We start from the raw sequence: 19116 nt of genomic DNA, 5'->3' as shown, positions 1-19116 counted from the left end.
ACCGTCAGGAGACTGGTAATGAAGTGTCTGGCAGATGAGTCCCCAAGCCAGGTCGTTGAACGAACCCAGATAAAGTATTCAGTCCTGGATGCTCTGCGGCCCCACCCGGGCCGGGGTGGAACCGCAGGGTGGCAGCCACATCTCACACAGCTCGCCTCCGCCTTGAAGTCTACACCTCATCCACTAACAGCCAACCTAAGGTCGCCCGCGGCAGCTTAGAGTGGTGGGCGGGAACTGTAACGTCACGCAGCGTGCGCCTGGGCGAGCGGAAGCGGAAGCGGCTCTGTTCGCCGCCTTTCCCACCGGCCCCATGAGCTGCAGCGGCTCCGGCGCGGACCCCGAGGCGGCGACCGCCTGTGCCGCCTCGGTCGCGGGTCCGGCACCCCTGGTGTCGGCTCCCGCTGCGCTGCCCACTAGCACGGCCGCGGAGAGCAAGGCCAGCCCCGCGGGGACAGCAGGGGGCCCCGTGGCTGGAGTCGCCACTGCGGGCACGGGCCCCGTGGCGGCACGGGCAGGGGAGCCGGCAGAGCGGCGCGGGCCAGGTGAGGGAGGGCCGGGCCGGGTGAGGGAGGAGGGCATCTCGGACTAGGTGCCGGGGCAGGGGAACCCTGCGCCTCTCACCTGTGCTGTTGATTCTCCTTCAGCTTCGGTGGCAGCGGGCGGCGCGGCTCCCCCGGAGGGGGCAATGTCTAACGGGGTTTACGCCCTACCGAGCGCGGCCAACGGAGAAGTGAAGCCCGTAGTGTCCAGCACACCTCTAGTGGACTTCTTGATGCAGTTGGAGGATTACACACCTACGGTGCGCTTCCCACCTGAACAAGGCCACCTGGCTCGCTGTCAATGCCTTTGAACCACACCTTCGTTCTTTCAAGCTTTCTCTGCTATGAAGCCATCTCTTTTGTTGTTTGTTTTTTCGCGACAGGGTTTCTCTGTGTAGCCCTGGCTGTCCTGGAACTCACTTTGTAGACCAGGCTGGCTTTGAACTCAGAAATCCGCCTGCCTCTGCCTCCCAGGTGCTGGGATTAAAGGCGTGTGCCACCACTGCCTGGCATGAAGCTATCTCTTTAGTCCTCCGTCCCAGCCAGCGCATCAATAGGCAGATCTAACACTGATGGCTGTTTAATTTGATTTTTCAGATCCCAGATGCAGTGACTGGTTACTACCTGAACCGCGCTGGCTTTGAAGCTTCAGACCCACGCATGTGAGTAAACTCGGAGCAGGTTAGACTGTTGAGTGCTAGGTGGAGTTTGCTAAATATTCTCATTACTACCACCCTCTTCCTCTCTAGAATTCGGCTCATCTCACTAGCTGCCCAGAAATTCATCTCAGATATTGCCAATGATGCCCTACAGCACTGCAAAATGAAGGGCACAGCCTCTGGCAGCTCCCGGAGCAAGAGCAAGGTGTGAGAGGCTCACCTTCCACTGCAGTACAGGCCTAACTTATCCTGAAAGCCTTTTGGGGAAGCAGAATCCTAGGGGAGGTATTGGGCCTGCTCAGGGTCACCCACAAAGGATTGGAGTCTGCACTTGTGCTCAGCTGGTGGTCTTCCCTCTTTCCCCCAGGATCGCAAGTACACCCTAACCATGGAGGACTTGACCCCTGCCCTCAGCGAGTATGGCATCAATGTGAAGAAGCCGCACTACTTCACCTGAGCCACGCAACCCAGATGTATTTGTCTTTCCCTCTGTCCCCACACGAGCCTGTTTTCATAATAAACTTTATTGTGACAGGCGGGGCTGATCCCTCCCATGTTGGGAGACATCATGTGGCAAGTGACAAAGCTCTGAGCCCAGCCCCTTTTGGGGCTACAGTGGTAGGGATGGGAGCAGGGAACAAGTCCCATAACTGGGGTAGTACCATGATTAGAGACAGGGGAGGCAACCAGAGGTCTTTAACTTTGGAGAAGTGTACTCCCCCAGCCATGTTTTGACACTTCTGGAGTTTGGGCAAGGACCTGAAGGTCCTACTTGTCCTGCATCTTCTCCAAGATAGGCACAATCATGTCAAACTTGGGTCGCTTTGCAGGGTCTTCATTCATGCAAATCTTCATGAGCTTACACACATGGGGGGAAATACCTGGTGGGATGGTAGGCCGAAGGCCTTCCAGTGCCACCTGCAAATTACAAGGAATAAGGTGAGCTTCAGAATTTGAGTTCATCATATGGGTAAAAGCCTTTGATCCTTGAATGGTAAGATTACTATTTATCTGTATAAACTGCTGGAAGCGCTTACCACAGTGCTTGTCAGTACCACCACCCCTAAACAAGTATCTGTAGTTCTGTGCTCACCTTCATCCCAATCTCCATATTAGAGAGGTCAGCAAAGGGCACCTCTCGTGTCACCAGTTCCCACAGAAGCACCGCGAAACTCCACATGTCTGCTGAGCGTCTGTTTGTGTCTTCAGGCTTCTTCTGCAGGGCTAGAAGGAATAAGGCTTACTATTCCAGCTTCCTAACCTGTCTAGTCTGTACCTCATCTATTGTTATTCAGCTGGTTCTTTTCAATTTCCCATACGATGCCTTTACCTACCTTCAGGGGCCACCCAGGCAGGCGCATACATGCGCCCAGGGCACTGGAAAGAAAACTTAACATCAGCCATGCTGATTCGGGCAGTCATATCTTCATCGATCTGAGGAAGAGAAGTTAAGTTAAAAAAGGTGGGTCCTATTCTAGGCCAGCAAAGGGCTTTTCGGACCAGAAGTGAACTGTGGTCTCACCATTACACTGCGGCTATTGAGTGCATGCCGGGGTATGAGAGGCTCTAGTGTGTGAAGAAAAGCCATGCCTCTTGCCATGTCCAAAGCAAACTTTACAGCTTGGCTCTGGTCCACAACGAAATCTAACAGGAAGCAAGAATCATTCATTTAGGGTCTCCTTCCCCTATTCTAGTCCCTCCCCAACAAGACCAACATCCTTACTGGTGCCTTCATGTAGAACATTGTAGAGAGATCCATATGGCATCCAGTGTGTGATGAGGGTTGGGTGGGGGGCTGGGGGAGCCTGGCAAGCACCTAGCACTGGGAGCACGTTAGGGTGTGAGAAAATCCTGGGGAGGAAAAGAGTGGTGAGACCCAACAGAATCTCACTTTTCAGTACTACTTGGGGTGCCTTGGACACAACAGCTTCCAATTCAGTGTCCCACCTGAGCCGGGGACATTCCTCATTGAAGTCCCTGCTTTTCCTTGTACTCCAGTCTCGAACCTTCAGCACCTTCACAACAATATCATTGCCCTGCCAGCGGCCTTTCCAAAGCTGAAGGACAGAGGATAGGAAGCATTATCTCAGGCTGTACTGTTTCTTTTCTACTAACTTGAAGAAAAACCTTAATTAGGGATACAGAGTGGGCAGTTTGTGGGTGTTACGAAGGGAGAAACAAAAAGGGTGGGGATCACCTCTCCAGAATGATTCTCATTGAGCTTTGCCAGAAAGTTGAGCTGTTTGAAGTCAATACCGGAGTGTTTGTTCAGGGTCCCATTTCCTGAAAATATGAGCAGGTAATGTACCCAGCTTCACCTTAACATGACCCCAGTAGCCCAAGAATCTTGTGCTGCAGCCCCTCCCCTGCCCACAGTAGTGACTCACGGGGCCTTGTGCGAGTGGTCCCCTTCCAGAATGTGTCCTTGTATGGAATACGGTTGAGATTCTGGCCCATTTTCTCTGCCCGTTCTAGAGAAGAAGAATGATCTTAGCCTTAATTGTGCTGTGGAGGGAGGAGATGCAAGGTGGGGCAAGAGACAAACTAGGGGTAGGTAATGAACCTCGGAGAAGCTCTCTAAGGGGTGCCTTGGCTTTGTCCACAGGCATCTCTCCATACTTGTTACAGATGCTCACAAGAGCCCCGTTAGCCACCAGGTCCTGAAAAGAAAATTGTTCAGGGGGCCAGTCACAAACAAGCATGAACACAGATGCAGTACATAATTCTGTAAATGTCAAACAGTAGGGCTGACAGAATGGATTGATGGTTCCGTGCTCGGTTTGCTTCCCATTCATCATAGGACTTGGGGTCTGAGTACTTACCTCTGCCACCTGGTCTTGGCCCCAGAAACATGCATAGTGAAGTGGCACATTGCCGTGCTCATTCACTGCATTGATGTCAGCCTTGTATTGCAACAGCTGCGCCCCATGGCCAAGAAAAGAAAAAGGCAGTCAGTCAGTCCCTGTGAGAGACTTGTGTCCAGGCATAAAGAAAGAAAGACTAGCACACATTCTTCACATGACAGTGCCTATTACTGGCTTCATAGTGTGTGTGAGAGAGATGTGGGTGGTGAAGGGTTTGCATGTACCTTCTGTACAATGTCACGGTGTCCATGACTAGCTGCCAGGTGCAGGGGGGTATCATCCCCACGATTCATCACATTAATCCGTGCTCCACGCATGATCAGCATTTCAACCACCGCAGAGCGGCCTTCTCGGCAGGCCCAGTGCAAGGGGGAGAAGCCATGATCATCCCTTTGAGAAAAGGGCACAGACAGTAAGCTGGAGTTGGGAAGGACAAAAGCTTTGATTCATGGGGGAAAAGGGATTCTATAGTCAGCGAGAAGGCTTGCCTCTTTAGGACTTAGCTCCTACTCACGTTGGCAATTCCTAAAGTTCAGTTCAGACTTCCCATGAGGTTCACACCCAAGCACCTAGATGCCCCAACAACTGTAAGGTTTATCACTGTAACCACAACTCCTTCCCTAGCAGTTCTAGTCCACTAGGTGATAGTATTCTTCCTGGGGTCCTCTGGCTTCCCTACTCTCTTGTCTTCCCGTTTGACAGTGCTAGGAACCATACCCAGGACCTTGTATACTTGACACATGCTTTATCTTCAGTTCATACGTCTTTAGCCACACCTATAATCCTTTGTTTGCGTTGTTTTCTCCTTACTGTAGAGTTCAACTGACTGGATTGTAAGAATCTGTTAATGTGAGCTATCTTGACTGTTGGATCATATATGCTTGAGGATGGGGTGAAAGCTGATGTTGTATGTAGGTTAATAGGGGAGAAGGCATACTGGAGAAGACAGGCTATAACTTAGGAGAGGAAACAAGCTTACTTTTGGCTCTGTTACTGAAACGAACATCTAACAATGGAATGGAACGAAAATGTTTGGGGGTACAATGACAAACATGCTTTTCATTACTGATGGGGCGGATAATCCCACAAACCAGGATGATCCTACTTACCAATCCAAAACTCAGAGAAAAATGTAAATGGGAGCTTTTGAATAAAAACCGTTACCTGATTTGTATTTTCATCCCCTAAGGACATATATTTTATAAAGAGAAGTGTACAAACAAAACAACTGGATGGGCTGGGTCAAACTGACAGCCTGAAGCCATAAAAGGAAATTCCCTCCAGCCCAGGGATGCAGATCTGAGGGGCGGAACAGGGGGCGGTCTGTGGTCTAGGCCTGCAGCCTCCAGATACTTTAGTGCTGTGGTCACTTCCTGTGAGGGGACTGGAGGAGGGGCCTTGAGCTGATCCTGGCTTGGTCAACTAGAATCCCCCAACAGCTGAAGGAAGTATGTAGCTTTAAATAATTGTTCCTCTAGTTTGCCCTCATCTGTTAAACTCAGCAAAGGCTTTTCCCGGATATAAGTCTATCCCTTGCTATCACTCTTGTCTCCCAGATTTCACATGTTCTGACTGAACAACTTCCAGAAGTCTGTGGCCTCCAAGCAAGCCCAAGCTTGAGGACGGTCACCTCAGGGCCTGGATCTCTATCTCAAGAAAGCTTTCAGGGAGTTAACCACCTCCAGCACCCACGCCCTGTCCCCTCAAGCCACCATAGCTTTCTGGTTTCCCTAATGATATCCTTCACCTTTTGACAGCAAGGAGTCTTCCAAGATGCCACTCCTACTGGACAACAGCCTAAACTTCTATTTTCTTACCAACAAAACAGGACAGCTTAGTTTTTACCAGAGCACACAAGTTATGTGGGAAAAAATGAAACAAATAACCTTGAATCTAGCAGAGAAATAACATACAGCCTAATGAAAGCTAGTGAAACCTAGCCTAGGACCAAAGATGATCCTTCCCAACCTAAAAAAAAAAAAAAAAAAAAAATACACTCTTATAGTCAGATACAGTGGCAACAAATGGGAATCCCAGCACTCAGGAGATTGAGGCAGTAGGATGGAGAGCTGGAGGCCATTCTGAATTACATGACACCCTGTCTCCAAAAGCAAACCAAAAACTACGAACTAAACTCTCAACACTGCACTTGTTGCTTCTGTTATCAGCCAGTATTTCAGAAAGTGTTCATAGTATCTGTTTCCTCACCTCCCATTCACTTTTCTCCCTGAGAAGCCTGCCATCTCTAGCGTGTAGATTATGTCTGATTCAAAGACTCTAGCAGCAACCACAAGTGGTTCCTTATGTGAAGGAACCCACTGTAATGCACTTTCCTGTTACTGTTCTGCAATAGCATTCAAAAGATCAAATTCATCCTAAATGTAAGTGAAATGAGACTTTTTAAATGCTCATCCATGCTCTTTAACTTCTCAGTAGCCTACAATTAACCACTCTTCTTTTATTAAAACATCCATTCTCTAATCTTAATCCATTTCTTATTTCTTATTCTGATGGTTGTTCCCTGTCAGCCAGGCTTCTCAACCTCTGCCTTTATTTTCTACTCTTCTAAGGTACTACATTCCACATTATAGAGTCTTCAGATACCATTTAAATGCTATTTGTGGCATCTTGGTCTCCCAATCCGACCTCCTGAACTTTAAATCTGCATGACTAACAACCTGCCAAGCGTTTCCAAGTCACTGTAGTGTCACCAAAACTGTGGCCAGTCCATAATGGAACCTCAGCAACTGCCAAGTATCCAAGTACCCAAACCTCCTTTTAAACCCCAGGTCATCTTTGACAACCCCTTCACATCCCATACCAACTCAATTACTTCATCCTTATGATTTTAGGGCTCTCACCCCAACCCTGTCTCAATTCTTGTATCCAAAACATCACTTTAAGGCAATTGCGTCCAGGGTGACGCCTGACAAATGGGTACTCTCATCACTACATAAGCTTCAGAACTTTAGACCTCTAATATCCTTTCCCACTTCTACCCAACGCTCTAGGGCGCAGAAACTCATCCTCCAGCTACATGTAATTCCAGACAATTTTCTGGCACTCAGGTCTGCCTCTGACATGAGTTCATAGAGGCTGCAAAGTTCCCGGGAACCGGATTGTGAAACTTAGTTTAAAAAAAAAAAAAAAAAAAACAAACCCAACTCCGACAGCTTCCTCTGTGTAGACGTTCCTCCATCAACAGGCTTTGCTTACTACTACTACTCCTTACACTGGATAGCAAAGTCAGCCGCCCCCGCCAGACATGAGCACCCCGAGTAGCGGAGAGAGGACTTGTAGCCGTCTCACTCGCCAACGCTTCAGCTCACCCCTGATTGAGGTCGTTCTCTGTGTTGTCCAGCCACAAGCGCACCGCCACCGCGTTGCCCTCCCGGCACTGAGTGAAAATGTCGTCCATAGCAGCGTCCCGGCACAGAGACCCCGGGACTGGGGAAGCCTCGGGGGACTGAGGGAGAACAGAGACAAGAGAATGACTCTCTGTGTGAGTTCCCTCAGGACAGAGGTGTCAGTGCTGGGATGGGGAGCGTCGCGAGAGGGACAGTGGTTGTCTATGAAGGGCTTCGGGCAGCGGACGACCCCTTGGCTCGAGGAGCAGGAGGGTCTGGGGGTGTAGGGTAGACTTTGCTAGTTTCCCGAGTTGGTGTCAGCCGGCTCTGAGCCCCGGCCCTCGAGCAAGGCTTGGGGGTGGGGGAAGGGACCCAAGCTGCAAACACCCGGGGGAGGGGACAGGGGTCCTTGCCCGGCGGCCCCGGCTCAGAACTGCTGCAGAGATCGCAGAGACGGGTTTGCAAGACAGCGTGGGGTAGGGCGCGGAGCTACCCACACTCACCGGGACTCGGGCCGCAGGCGCCTTCTCCGGGGGAACTCCCGTCCGGCCGCGCCCGCCGCCCGGCCCCGCCCCGGCCCGCCCCGGCCAGCTCGGGCCAGCGCGGGCCGCGGTCCCTCCCTTCCGACCTCCTACTGCCTCTCTAGCTCGCCAGCGGCTACGCTCTATGGTGCTCTGCTCCGCGAAGGCCGCTCTAGCTACCACAGAATTTCACTCGGTGGCTTCCGGCCCGGTTTGGTCCGACTCCAGCCCTAGGATTCCCTGACGCGCGCTGCACGTGGGCCAGAGCGTAGGCTCCTCCGGCCCTGCGGGCTACGGGTGGTATGTTCGAAGAGCCCGAATGGGTGGAGGCGGCCCCAGCCATCGTGGGCCTAGGGGCCGCGACAGCACAGGTTAGGCCGGCGACTGCCCCGCCAGTCAAGGTGAGCGGCCCTGCACTGGGCTGTTTGAAGGAGGTGAAGCCTACCCTCCGGGGGTCGTATTGGTTAGAGGGAGAGCCTGAATGCTATCGTGGATCGGGGTGGTGAGGGAGTTAGTTATGATCTGAAGATCCGGATAGTCCAAATAGGAATGCGGGATTCGGAGCGTGGAGCGTGGAGCGCAGAGCTTGAAAAGTTTAAGTTTTTTGTACACTAAGGGTAGAAATCAGTAGAGTTGTTTTAGCAGTGGAGTGGCTTCTCCAAGTTTTCTCTCACCTGGCATCACTTTATATACTGAGGATCGATTCCAGGGCTTCAGCGTGGTAGATAAGCATTTATTACTGAGCTGAATCCGTAGTCTTGAAAGGATTTTTAGAGGATTTTTAGTGGCAGTGTAGAAAGTATATTAGAGTAAAGGCAAGTGACTGGGAGGTTATCAGAATTACTATTCAAAAGAGGCTCAAGGTAAGGGTCTAGCTGAGGACAAGCAGCAGGACTTGAACCCCAAATCAGCTTCACGGAAAGCAGGCCTTTTCCTTTGAACCTCATCAGATATGAGGGTTTCAGTATCCCCTTGGGGTGTTCCTGACCTTCAGTTAGCCCAGGATGTTCTGCTCATTTCTGTAGTCCATTTCTGCTTGTCTGTGTGCAGCTTCTCTCTACTGCAGTTAGGAACTTTTTTTTTTTTTTTTTTTTTTTTCGAGACAGGGTTTCTCTGTGTAGCCCTGGCTGTCCTGGAACTCACTCTGTAGACCAGTCTGGCCTCGAACTCAGAAATCCGCTTGCCTCTGCCTCCCAAGTGCTGGGATTAAAGGTGTGTACCACCACTGCTGGCCAGTTAGGAACATTTTTAATAGACATGTGTGACACTGCCCTTCCTGTTTCAAAACAAAAAAAACAAACAAACAAAAAACCCTCTGCTGCTCCTAGAATGCTGTCAGTGGGAGGCAAAGATGGCTGCTGTCTTGCCTTGGTCCTGTTGTTTGTGTGCTTATCACATTCCTCTAAGGAAATCAACAGGCAATCCTTTACACGCTTAGAAAAGTAGGATGGGAACACTTTCTGCCCTCCAGTTTCCCAGAGGGTGGGATTGCAGCCTGAATGTTCTGGGCTTGGCTGACTTCACAGCAAACTTGTTAACTTTGGATGGGAAGAACGACCAGTAGCTGAAGCCCATCTCTCCTTTCTTAGTCTCCAGGCCTCGTCCATTCTCACACACACTCTCATCCCTTGTTTGCCTCCAGGGACGCAAGCGCCGCCATCTCTTGGCCACATTACGGGCTCTGGAAGCAGCATCTCTCTCCCAACAAACCCCCAGCCTACCTGGCAGTGACTCTGAGGAGGAGGAGGAGGTAGGAAGGAAGAAGAGACACCTCCAAAGGCCCTCACTTGCCAGCGTCTCAAAGGAAGTAGGGAAGAAAAGAAAAGGGAAATGTCAGAAACAGGCGCCATCCATCAGTGACTCTGAGGGGAAAGAAATAAGAAGAAAATGCCACAGACAAGCTCCTCCTCTTGGTGGGGTCTCTGCTGGAGAAGAAAAAGGAAAGAGAAAATGCCAGGAATATTCCTCTTTACACCTAACCCAGCCCCTGGACAGTGTTGACCAAACAGGTATCAGTATGTGTGAATATGGGGGTGGGGAGGCTGTGAACTGACTGCATAGATGATAAAGGTCTTTCTTTCTCTTACATAAACACACACGCACGCACACGGGTTGGATGGTAAGAGGCACTTTTATCCAGGCTACAGACTCTGTCTTAAGGACAAGGGAGTAGCCAGGATGACTTGCTATGCCTCTGAATTTAGGGGACCAAACCTCAAATGCCTTCTCATCTCCCTCTCTGCAGTTCACAATTCCAGGACGAGTACTGCTACAATTGACCCATCCAAGCCAAGCCCTGAGTCTATGTCACCTAACTCCTCACACACCCTGAGCCGCAAGCAGTGGCGGAACCGGCAGAAAAATAAGCGGAGACACAAGAACAAATTTCGGCCACTCCAGACACCAGAGCAGGCTCCTCCCAAGGCTTCCATAGAGGAGACTGAGGTGCCTCCTGTCCCAAAGTCAGATAGTCAAGAGTCTAGAGCTGGAGCCCTGCGAGCACGCATGACACAACGCCTGGATGGGGCCCGATTTCGCTACCTTAATGAACAGTTGTACTCAGGGCCCAGCAGTGCTGCCCGACGCCTATTCCAGGAAGACCCTGAGGCTTTTCTCCTTTATCACCGTGGCTTCCAGAGACAAGTAAAGAAGTGGCCACTGCACCCAGTGGACCGTATTGCCAAAGATCTCCGCCAGAAGTAATGGGGGTGAGGGGTGCTATGCACTATGAGAGGGGTGGTGTTGGTGATCAAGACTTTGACCAGACCAGTAAGTGGCCCTCTCCTCCCTTCCACTCCCAGGCCTGCATCCTTAGTGGTAGCTGACTTTGGCTGTGGAGATTGCCGCCTAGCTTCAAGTGTCCGGAACCCTGTGCACTGTTTTGATTTGGCTTCTCTGGACCCCAGGGTCACAGTATGTGACATGGCCCAGGTAAGCCCCTCTGTGTGTCTGGCCTAACCCTTCTTCCTAGTCTTCCTATCCGATTATCCAGTTCAAGCATTTGGTGCTGAATTTCCTCTTCCGACACTGTGTGCTCTCTTGAACATTCTTCCTCATCAGGTGCCTCTGGAGGATGAATCTGTAGATGTGGCTGTGTTTTGCCTTTCACTGATGGGAACTAACATCAGGGACTTCCTTGAGGAGGCAAATCGAGTGCTAAAAACAGGGTGAGTGAGTCCCTAGAACACAGATGGTTTTGATGTGCATACAGGTGCCCACCCCTTCACACATGACTTCCTCCTTTTCCCAGGGGTCTTCTCAAAGTAGCTGAAGTCAGCAGCCGCTTTGAGGATATTCGGACCTTTTTGGGGGCTGTGACCAAACTCGGCTTTAAGATTATCTACAAGGTGAGGGGGTCCCCGAGAAGTCTGCCCAGTTCTTAACCTCTTTCAGATAATGGTGTTCAGGAGGGAGGCTGTAAACCCAGAGATGGGAATTTTGCTCTTTCAAGACAAAGCTCTGGGAGGGGCTGTGAGATGCTCTCTGAGCAGGGGAAACACTGAGATGTGTGGTTGGAGTGAAAATTTGTAGCTCATTGGTATTCTCTGCTTCTAGGACCTGACCAACAGCCACTTCTTCTTGTTTGACTTTGAAAAGACCGGACCTCCTCGAGTAGGACCCAAAGCCCAACTCTCAGGCCTTAAACTTCAGCCCTGTCTCTACAAGCGCAGGTGACCGATGGACACCCATTGGAAGGGGAGAGCTCAGACTCCAGTCTCAGAACTCTGAAGACTGTATCTACCCAGGCTATGAGCCAGGATCTGGTACCACCCTCCTTCTGTACCAAGAACACTGTGGTAAAGCCTCCAGCTCAGCTCTACTCTAATGGAGCCTTCTTGGATACAGAAAGCATAAAATTACTTGGGCAGGCTCAAGAATGAGGTGTTTATTGTGAGGGCATGGATGTGTCTAATAATTGTGGGTCACTTCAGTATTGTGGAAACTAGTCGGCTGAGAACTGATGGATCTCTGGGTTTGCTTTCTCTTCATCTCTCAGAAGGCACGTGGGCTCTCCGCTGTGTTGTCTTCTGACCAATATTGTCCACCTCTGCTCATCCATAGTTTCTGCTCCTTCAGCTTCAAGACTACAGACAGGCAGTTTTTGCCTTATGGCAGGTCCCAATGCTAGTTTGCCACTTGGGGCTGGGAGTTATTTAATTTCTTTGTTTCTTGGAGCTGGGAATCATCTAATTTTTTTCTGTGTTGCTATTGTTGTTGTTGTTGTTGTTGTTTTGAGACAGTATCTCACACTAGTCCAAGCTGACCTCAAACAAAACAAATGGCAATCCTCCTGCCTCAGCCTCCTGATTATTGGGAACACAGGCATGGGCCACCATATTTAGCTGAAGAAATCATTTACTTTCTGAATATTCTATTTCTCATTTGAAAAATGTAACCTTCTTGTCTTACAGTATGTTAAATGGGTTCACTGAGGAAAGCTACAGCTAGAGCTGGGACTAGTAAGAGGTGCTGAATAAACCAGCTATGGCTATGTGTGTCGTTGATCTCACTGTGTCTGATCACCCCTACTGCCTTAACGGTTGAGCAATAAGTAATGTAGATGTGACCGAGAAAGACTGGGGGAGTTTGATATAGGCATGTAAACGGGCTTATTTGCTCTTTAGAGACTTAACGTGTTTGAAGCTTTCCTTGGAAGGGGGTAATACAGAAGCTGGAATCTGTTCAACAGCAGAAACTGATTGGGCTGCTTATTGGCACAGTCTGTGTGTCCTAGGAAAACTACAGGTACTGAATATACAAGTTCTTGGCGTAGTGCTGAGGGAAGGTGAGCTAGGTTGACACACTGAGCTCATTCAGGAGGCGTCTGCCTTGAAACCAGGCATATAGGCTTGTTTACGACTTCCTAAGAATAAGACCTAGGAGTTTCCTCTAGGAGCAAATAGGTCTCGGGATTTTGAACCAGTTAGATGCCTCCAGGCCTAAAGGAATAAAGATTTTGAAAAAGGCCAGAAGGCATGTTTGGAGTCTGAACTGAGACCAACCTTAGTCAGTTCCATACAATATCTCTGCATGTGCTATTGCTGCTGAACATGCATTTCACTACCAAAGTATACTCATCTTCCCAAATAGCTTTGCAGATTCATAAGCCCCCTCCCCAGAAGCATCTATATTCCCAACATACTGTCTGCAAACGGTTTCTTAGCATACAACTGTGTTGTGAATGATTTGTTGGTTTCACTGCAGACTTCTCAAGCCGTATTTAGTTTTCAGAGTTTGTTGACTTTTTTCCTTGTATGTGCAGTGAGGAGTGTAAAAGAGAAACAGTCAGTAAACTAAGATTCCTAGGCATGTACAGAAGCAGGGTGGGCTTCTACTAAGGGTGCTGTGAACTAGTACTGAAAACGGATGCCAGCAGGAGAGCCTCAAGATAGACTTGGCGGGATAGAGAGGGCACTTTCGAGAAGCTGCAGTAAACAGGCCATGCTGGTGTGCTATATAAGCGTGAAGACCTGAGTTCAGAGCCTTAGCACTCATAAAAGTGTGTCTAGAACTCCAACGCTGAGGAGGATTGGAATAGTGACAGAGAGAGACAGAATACTGGGCTTGTCCGCCAGCCAACTTTCCTGATCCAGTAAGAACCTGACTCCAAATAATAAGGTGGAGTGATAGAGCAGGGAACTTGATGTCCTCCTCTGGTTTCTACACCTACACATGCGTATGCACACACCATCATCTCTCACAGCATACCCAGCTTAAAGGACGGGAGGCTTGTATGGTCAGTACAGATTGAAGGAGAGAGAAGAGTATTAAGGGTAAGTGGTAATGGGAGGGGTTAACTGAAAGAGTGGCTTTCAAACTTTATGGGACTAGAGTCATCTATGAGGGTTATTAAAATGCTGCATTCCAAGCCCTCCTGCATTTTCTGGTTCTTTAGATCTGAGTAGGGTCCTATGAATTTTTTCTGATGGCTTTGGGTTCTTTGAAGGAGGGAACAAAACTATTCATTGAGCGTAAAAGTGGGGAGAGGATTGGGATTTTGAGGAGGGGAAAGTGAAGATCACTTTGAGAATGGAAGAGAGTGAATGATGGCTGGGTGTGGTGGGGAACACCTCTAATCTCAGCACTCAGTCGGTAGAGGCAGGTGGAGCTTTGTGAGCTTGGGGCCAGTCTTAACTACATAGTTCCAGACCAGCCAAGGGGTACAGATTAGACCCTGAACTAAGGAAATACCATAGAAGTGCTGGCAGTGTTAATAGCATGTAGGAGGATGGAGCACAGTTCAGTGCTGTGTCAGAGCTTGTTACTCTCCTTACTACTGGTCTGTTAGAACCTAGCCTCTGTAGGAAAGGGGAGACAGTCAGGTTTCTGATTACAGTTCTAACTAGGTCTACTGGGACCATTTAGGAAGCACAAGATACTCGTACTGCTAAAGAATGATGAACCTAGAGTCCAGTTCCTGCTCTGGAAAAATACAGGGCAAGAAAAAACTCACTGGTTTTTTTTTTTTTTTTTTGCTTGGTGTGGCCGTGGAATGCTGCTGCTTTGTGTTTCCAGAATGTGGGACAACAGCACATGAGTGCCTTGTATGCGTCTCGTGCTAAGTGGAGGGTAGGCTTGGGTCCTGTCCTATGGGGCCATTTTGAAGAGATAAAGAGACTTAATAGCAAACAGCAAGGAGTCAGCCACCCAGAGGAGTTTCAGGAAACCATCCAGAATGGTACAGTATCCATCAGAGACTAATGGGATTTCCCTTTTGAATGTCCACTAAGCCTGTGGGTCACAGAATCAACCAGTCTTGTGTTTGCTTGCCTCTTCTTGCTAGCACTTGTGCCTGGAATACTCAGCAAGGAGGTAGAAACAAGATACAGAAAGCAAGGCGTCTCCTTCATTTCCCCAGAGCAGGCTCCTTAGGGGAGGCAATGCCAGGATGGGTGAAGATTGCAAGCCAGCACAGGAGCCAGTTATTTATTGTTACTCAGAATTAGACATTCTCATGAGATTGTTTGTGCCTTGAGCTGATCACAGAACTGTGGCTAACTAAGAACATCACAGTGGGCCTGAACAGATGTTTTCTTTGATTGGGAGCAATGGCTGCTCTTACAAAGGACTCAGGTAAAATTCCCAGCACACCCACAAGATGGCTTATAACCATCTAGTCCTTTGGGTACCCATGCCCACTTTGGCTTCTGGGCACAGCAGGCATGCACATGGTCCACAGATGTACATGCAGGCAAAACTCATCAAACAAAGTTTAAAAAAAAATCTTTACAGGCTTGCTGCAACCTTTCTCCACTGCAGAGAAAGAATAACCCTAGTCTTTTAAGGACTGTAGGAGACAAGAATGAAGTTAGGTATGGCTATCAATCCAGATCTGGTGCCTGTTCAGTGTTCCTTCAGAGCTCTCTGAGCAGAGTGTTCTTGCTTCTGCAATTATTCATGTGCTCCTGATTTTGTTCCTGTAACAGGGTCCTAAGAGCACAGTTCCAAAAGAAACAGTGTGATCTTGGCAGAGGCAGCTCAGCTCCAAGCACTCACCAGTTACGTAATTGCACAAAGCCCTCTGCAGCTTTTCAGAGACTGGCAATTAGAGCCTTTCATTTCCAGGTCATCCTCCTTTCCAGGTGAGTTCGCTAACCAGCCACCGAGTTCTAGGACTTTTGACAACTACAGTGACTGCTTATGGGGATCTAATAGCCTTTGCTCCCCCCAAGCAATTCATTTTCCTTACTGCCAAGTGATCTCTATGAAATGTAAATCACATTATGTCACCTCTTTGCATAAAATCCTTCAATGGATTCTCATGGCTTGAGAACAAAAGACAAACTCCTTCCCAGGCCCTGTGTGATCTTACCCACTCATTGTTCTGCTAGCCAGCTGCAACTTAACTCGCTCTTCTCAATACTGCCTGAGCTTTCGATTCATTCATAATGCACTCCAAATTCTCTTCACTTCTAAACATGCCCCTCCATCTTTGTACAATATTTTTTCCTCGGGAAGAAATTGCCACAGTGCCCTCTTTCTGCACTTACAGTTAAACTGTATTTTTCAGCCCTGTGCATTAGACAGGATAGCCTGGGTGAGGTTCATATCACACAAAGAAAGGAAAAGATAGATCATCTGTTTCCACTTCCTCCCAGTCTCTCCCTACCTAGGAAGGTCACCTTGAAGGACAGGTTTTGAAGATGATGAAGTCATAGTATATAAGAAGTTTGGCTATTTTAGAAGAAAATTGGACTCTGAAACAGAATTAAAACCCTTATAATGAATGTGAGCACATTATCTCACTTAGTATCATGCACCCTGGATATGTCTTCCTGTCCACCTTACCACAAAACCCTGTTTCCTTTAGGGTGCTTCAACATCTTAGCAGATGCCACTCTGTACTTTCTAATAGTCCTACTTTAAAGATTTATTTTTAAATTCCATGTCTGGGCCCTGCTATGCATGTGTGAGTGCAGTGACTGAGGCCACCACAGACAGGATTTTGGGGAGCTGGAGTTAGAGGCAGTTGTGAGCTGGCTGATGAGGGTGTGGAAAACTGAACTTGAGCCTTCTGCAAGACAGGAACTCACTCTTAACTCCCAAGCTATCTTTCCAACCCATTTTCTACTTTTTTCCTTTCCTTTCCTTTCCTTTCCTTTCCTTTCCTTTCCTTTCCTTTCCTTTCCTTTCCTTTCCTTTTCTTTTCTTTCTTTTTTTTCCCCCAAGACAGGGTTTCTCTGTGTAGCCCTGGCTGTCCTGGAACTCACTTTGTAGACCAGGCTGGCCTCGAACTCAGAAATCCACCTGCCTCTGCCTCCTGAGTGCTGGGATTAAAGGCGTGCGCCACCACGCCCGGCTCAACTGGCCGTCTTTTTTACTCTTTTTTTTTTTTTTTCATTTTTTTTTTTTTCATTTTCCTACTTTTAAATGAGGAAAAAATAATGCTCACAATCAGAAAAGAAATATTTTATCAATTGTTTGTGACTAAAAGAAGATCCCACTAAGTGTTTTAAACATTTAATTTTTTTCCCTAGTATAACAAGGGACCTGAAGGTTGGTGACTTGGCTTTTGGTTCAGGAGCTCGAGAGTGTTAGGAGTGAGCTTTGTGAGTCTGTGATTTTCTTGGTGTCTTGGTTCTCTGAGTCCCAGGGTGCAGGCTTAACTAAGCAGAGGCTCCTTGCTTCTTAGGCTTCTTGGAAGTCTCTCCAGTTGCTGCACCCTTTTCTTTCTTTTTGGTTTCACTTCAAGGATCTGTTCTCTCATTAGTACTCTGGTACAAATATGTTATGTTCTCCGTAATGACTGAATCTAATCTAGAAAATCGACCCTTTAGATACAATTTCCCTCTGTCACTTCCCACATTCCAGTAACTTGTCAGTAGCTCTTAGGGCTCAAACTTCTCTTCAGTTCAGTGGATCAGAGAATATGATCTCTTACTCATTTTTTTTTAACCTCTTCTGTTTATTTGGAGATTGGAATGGAGAAAGGTATATTGGAGAAAATTAAACTTACCCAATTAATGCATCATTGATAGGTCCGACCAAGGCAAGCATTTGAATGTTGGCTCTTGTGGTTTTCGGTGAGGTCCTGGAGCTTCCTGTGGCGACATGTGCATTGGCTGATTTTGGTTGATTCCTATGACATATAAGCCAACTGCTCCTCAAGTTCATTGCTCTTTTTTTTTATTTTATTTTTTTAATTAGATATTGTCTTCATTTACATTTCAAATGCTATCCCGAAAGTCCCCTATTCCCTCCCCCTGCCCTGCTCCCCAACCCATCCACTCCCGCTTCCTGGCCCTGGCATTCCCCTTAACCCTGATGGTATATGCTAGTTAGTTTTTGTCAAATAGACAGACTAAAGTCACCTGGGAGGAGAACATCTCAGCTGGGAATATGCCTCCATCACATGGGCCTGTAGGCCTGTCTGTGGGGCATTGCCACTCAGGCAGGTGGGCCTGGGCTGTGTAAAAAAGAAAATTGAATAAACCATGGAAAGCAAACTGGATAAGCCGCAGTACAGCCTTTACCTCAGTTCCTGCCTCATGCTCCTGCCCTGGCTTTCCTTGATTCTGGACTCTAACTTGTAAGATGTAATGAAAATGAACCCTTTCCTCCTCTAGCTGGCTTTGTCAGTATTTTACCAGAGCAAGAGGCAGCAAACTAGAGCACAGTGTATCTACTGCCACCTAGTGCCAAAGAGCCTTACCTAGCAAAAAGCCTTCCCTGAGAAGGTCCCAACATATCCTCAGGGCTGGTTATCTTTCAAGGAGCCCATGGGAAAACCATGCACATTTATCCTGTCAAACAGGGGGTGCAGGCCAGGCAGCAGTAACAATTCTTTTCTTGTGCTATTGAGAAGTCCCAGTCCAACTGGTTCTGAACCAGTTCCCTGTATTTATGTGTGTCCCTAGCCTCATGTCTTTGGCATGCTATGTGGTGGTTTGGGTATGTGTTACAGTGTTCTTCACACTCATTTTCTTTCTGGGAAATCAACTGCACTATATTTCCTATATCCCCATAGAGTTGTGTGTCAACGGATAATATAGACAATTGGTTGATAATGAAACTGCTGCTTCCAGACTTGGATCTAACGAACACTTCCCTTGTGTTATTTCCACATTGCCCAACTTGATGCATTTTCGCAGGAGTGCCTAAATCTTGAGCATCACCAAAACTAGAGTCAACATGATTAGGAACACCTGGACTAGGCTTCACTTCAGTGAGAAGTATATTACTGTTTTTTGAGGTACTAGTAATCTCTTAAAGTCCTTTTAATGTAAGAGAACAAAGCACCGATAAGGAAAAATACACAAAACAATATTTAACTCTGAAAACCACCCAGCCTAAGCAGCAGAAGGCCATTACCACCTAAGGCTTCCCCACCTCTTCTCAAACACAAGCAACATTTTTCTCTTTATCCACAAAATTCCCACTACTTTGACTCAATGTTATTTTCTTGGTCTTCTACATAGTATTACCACTAAAGCTTCCATATCTAAATAGCCTTTCCATGTGTCTAGATTTTTGCACTCCTTACCATTCATCCATATTACTAAGTGCAGTGCAACTTTTCATCTTTATTACTGTGAATAAACCACAATTTATTGATTGTTTAAACTATTAGTATACATATATCAGTTGGAGTGGCTAGGTCATCTTACAAAAAAATAAAAACCTAAAACAGTAATGATTTAAACCAGTGTGATAGTTTTAAGAATTTTACAGTTCCATTTCTTTTC

General features: G+C 47.9%; 3 protein-coding genes across 7 annotated transcripts; 2 read left to right on the top strand and 1 right to left on the bottom strand.

Moving 5' to 3' along the window:
* The first annotated feature begins 253 nt into the window (after nt 1-253).
* On the top strand, nt 254-1735 carry Taf10 (TATA-box binding protein associated factor 10). Of its 2 annotated transcripts, NM_020024.3 has the most exons (5): nt 291-542; nt 645-799; nt 1137-1201; nt 1289-1403; nt 1566-1735. In NM_020024.3, the coding sequence occupies exons 1-5, from the start codon at nt 311-313 to the stop codon at nt 1653-1655; spliced, it is 657 nt and encodes a 218-aa protein (NP_064408.2). In that variant the 5' UTR covers nt 291-310; the 3' UTR covers nt 1656-1735. The 2 variants fall into 2 exon arrangements, with proteins under 2 accessions (XP_006507877.1, NP_064408.2); XM_006507814.4 differs by lacking the exon at nt 1289-1403 and having other exon boundaries at nt 254-542.
* Nucleotides 1704-8039, bottom strand: Ilk (integrin linked kinase). Of its 2 annotated transcripts, none has more exons than NM_001161724.1 (13): nt 7913-8039; nt 7392-7528; nt 4287-4452; nt 4021-4116; nt 3762-3858; nt 3586-3669; nt 3396-3481; nt 3146-3255; nt 2922-3049; nt 2721-2842; nt 2533-2632; nt 2292-2422; nt 1704-2116 (listed from the first exon to the last, which is right to left on the bottom strand). In NM_001161724.1, the coding sequence occupies exons 2-13, from the start codon at nt 7478-7480 to the stop codon at nt 1967-1969; spliced, it is 1359 nt and encodes a 452-aa protein (NP_001155196.1). In that variant the 5' UTR covers nt 7481-7528; nt 7913-8039; the 3' UTR covers nt 1704-1966. The 2 variants fall into 2 exon arrangements, with proteins under 2 accessions (NP_001155196.1, NP_034692.2); NM_010562.2 differs by lacking the exon at nt 7913-8039 and adding an exon at nt 7823-7904.
* Nucleotides 7244-12899, top strand: Rrp8 (ribosomal RNA processing 8, methyltransferase, homolog (yeast)). 3 transcript variants are annotated; one of them, NM_133951.1, is made up of 7 exons: nt 7244-7564; nt 9573-9939; nt 10176-10629; nt 10732-10861; nt 10991-11097; nt 11181-11277; nt 11486-12899. In NM_133951.1, exons 1-7 carry the CDS (start codon nt 7328-7330, stop codon nt 11603-11605), a joined length of 1512 nt encoding a protein of 503 aa, NP_598712.1. In that variant the 5' UTR covers nt 7244-7327; the 3' UTR covers nt 11606-12899. The 3 variants fall into 3 exon arrangements, 2 of the variants coding, with proteins under 2 accessions (NP_598712.1, NP_080173.1); NM_025897.2 differs by lacking the exon at nt 7244-7564 and adding an exon at nt 8045-8331; XR_378204.2 differs by lacking the exon at nt 7244-7564 and adding an exon at nt 8050-8331 and having other exon boundaries at nt 10176-10638; nt 11486-12422.
* The last annotated feature ends 6217 nt before the right edge of the window (nt 12900-19116 follow it).

The sequence above is a fragment of the Mus musculus genome, chromosome 7 (genome assembly GCF_000001635.26).
Source record: "Mus musculus strain C57BL/6J chromosome 7, GRCm38.p6 C57BL/6J".
In the NCBI taxonomy this organism is placed as follows: domain Eukaryota; kingdom Metazoa; phylum Chordata; class Mammalia; order Rodentia; family Muridae; genus Mus; species Mus musculus.
Note: the sequence above shows the minus strand (reverse complement) of the source record. Positions and strands in the feature narration are given on the sequence as shown.

Coding starts and splice junctions, on each gene's coding strand:
- Rrp8 (NM_133951.1), top strand. CDS start 7,328: ATGAGCACCCCGAGTAGCGGAGAGAGGACTTGTAGCCGTCTCACTCGC. Junction 9,940..10,175: donor GGACAGTGTTGACCAAACAG/GTATCAGTATGT, acceptor CCCTCTCTGCAG/TTCACAATTCCAGGACGAGT. Junction 10,862..10,990: donor CAGTATGTGACATGGCCCAG/GTAAGCCCCTCT, acceptor CTTCCTCATCAG/GTGCCTCTGGAGGATGAATC.
- Ilk (NM_001161724.1), bottom strand. CDS start 7,480: ATGGACGACATTTTCACTCAGTGCCGGGAGGGCAACGCGGTGGCGGTG. Junction 3,859..4,020: donor GCCAAGACCAGGTGGCAGAG/GTAAGTACTCAG, acceptor TTTTCTTTTCAG/GACCTGGTGGCTAACGGGGC. Junction 2,117..2,291: donor ATATGGAGATTGGGATGAAG/GTGAGCACAGAA, acceptor TGTAATTTGCAG/GTGGCACTGGAAGGCCTTCG.
- Taf10 (NM_020024.3), top strand. CDS start 311: ATGAGCTGCAGCGGCTCCGGCGCGGACCCCGAGGCGGCGACCGCCTGT. Junction 800..1,136: donor TGGAGGATTACACACCTACG/GTGCGCTTCCCA, acceptor TTGATTTTTCAG/ATCCCAGATGCAGTGACTGG. Junction 1,202..1,288: donor GAAGCTTCAGACCCACGCAT/GTGAGTAAACTC, acceptor CTTCCTCTCTAG/AATTCGGCTCATCTCACTAG.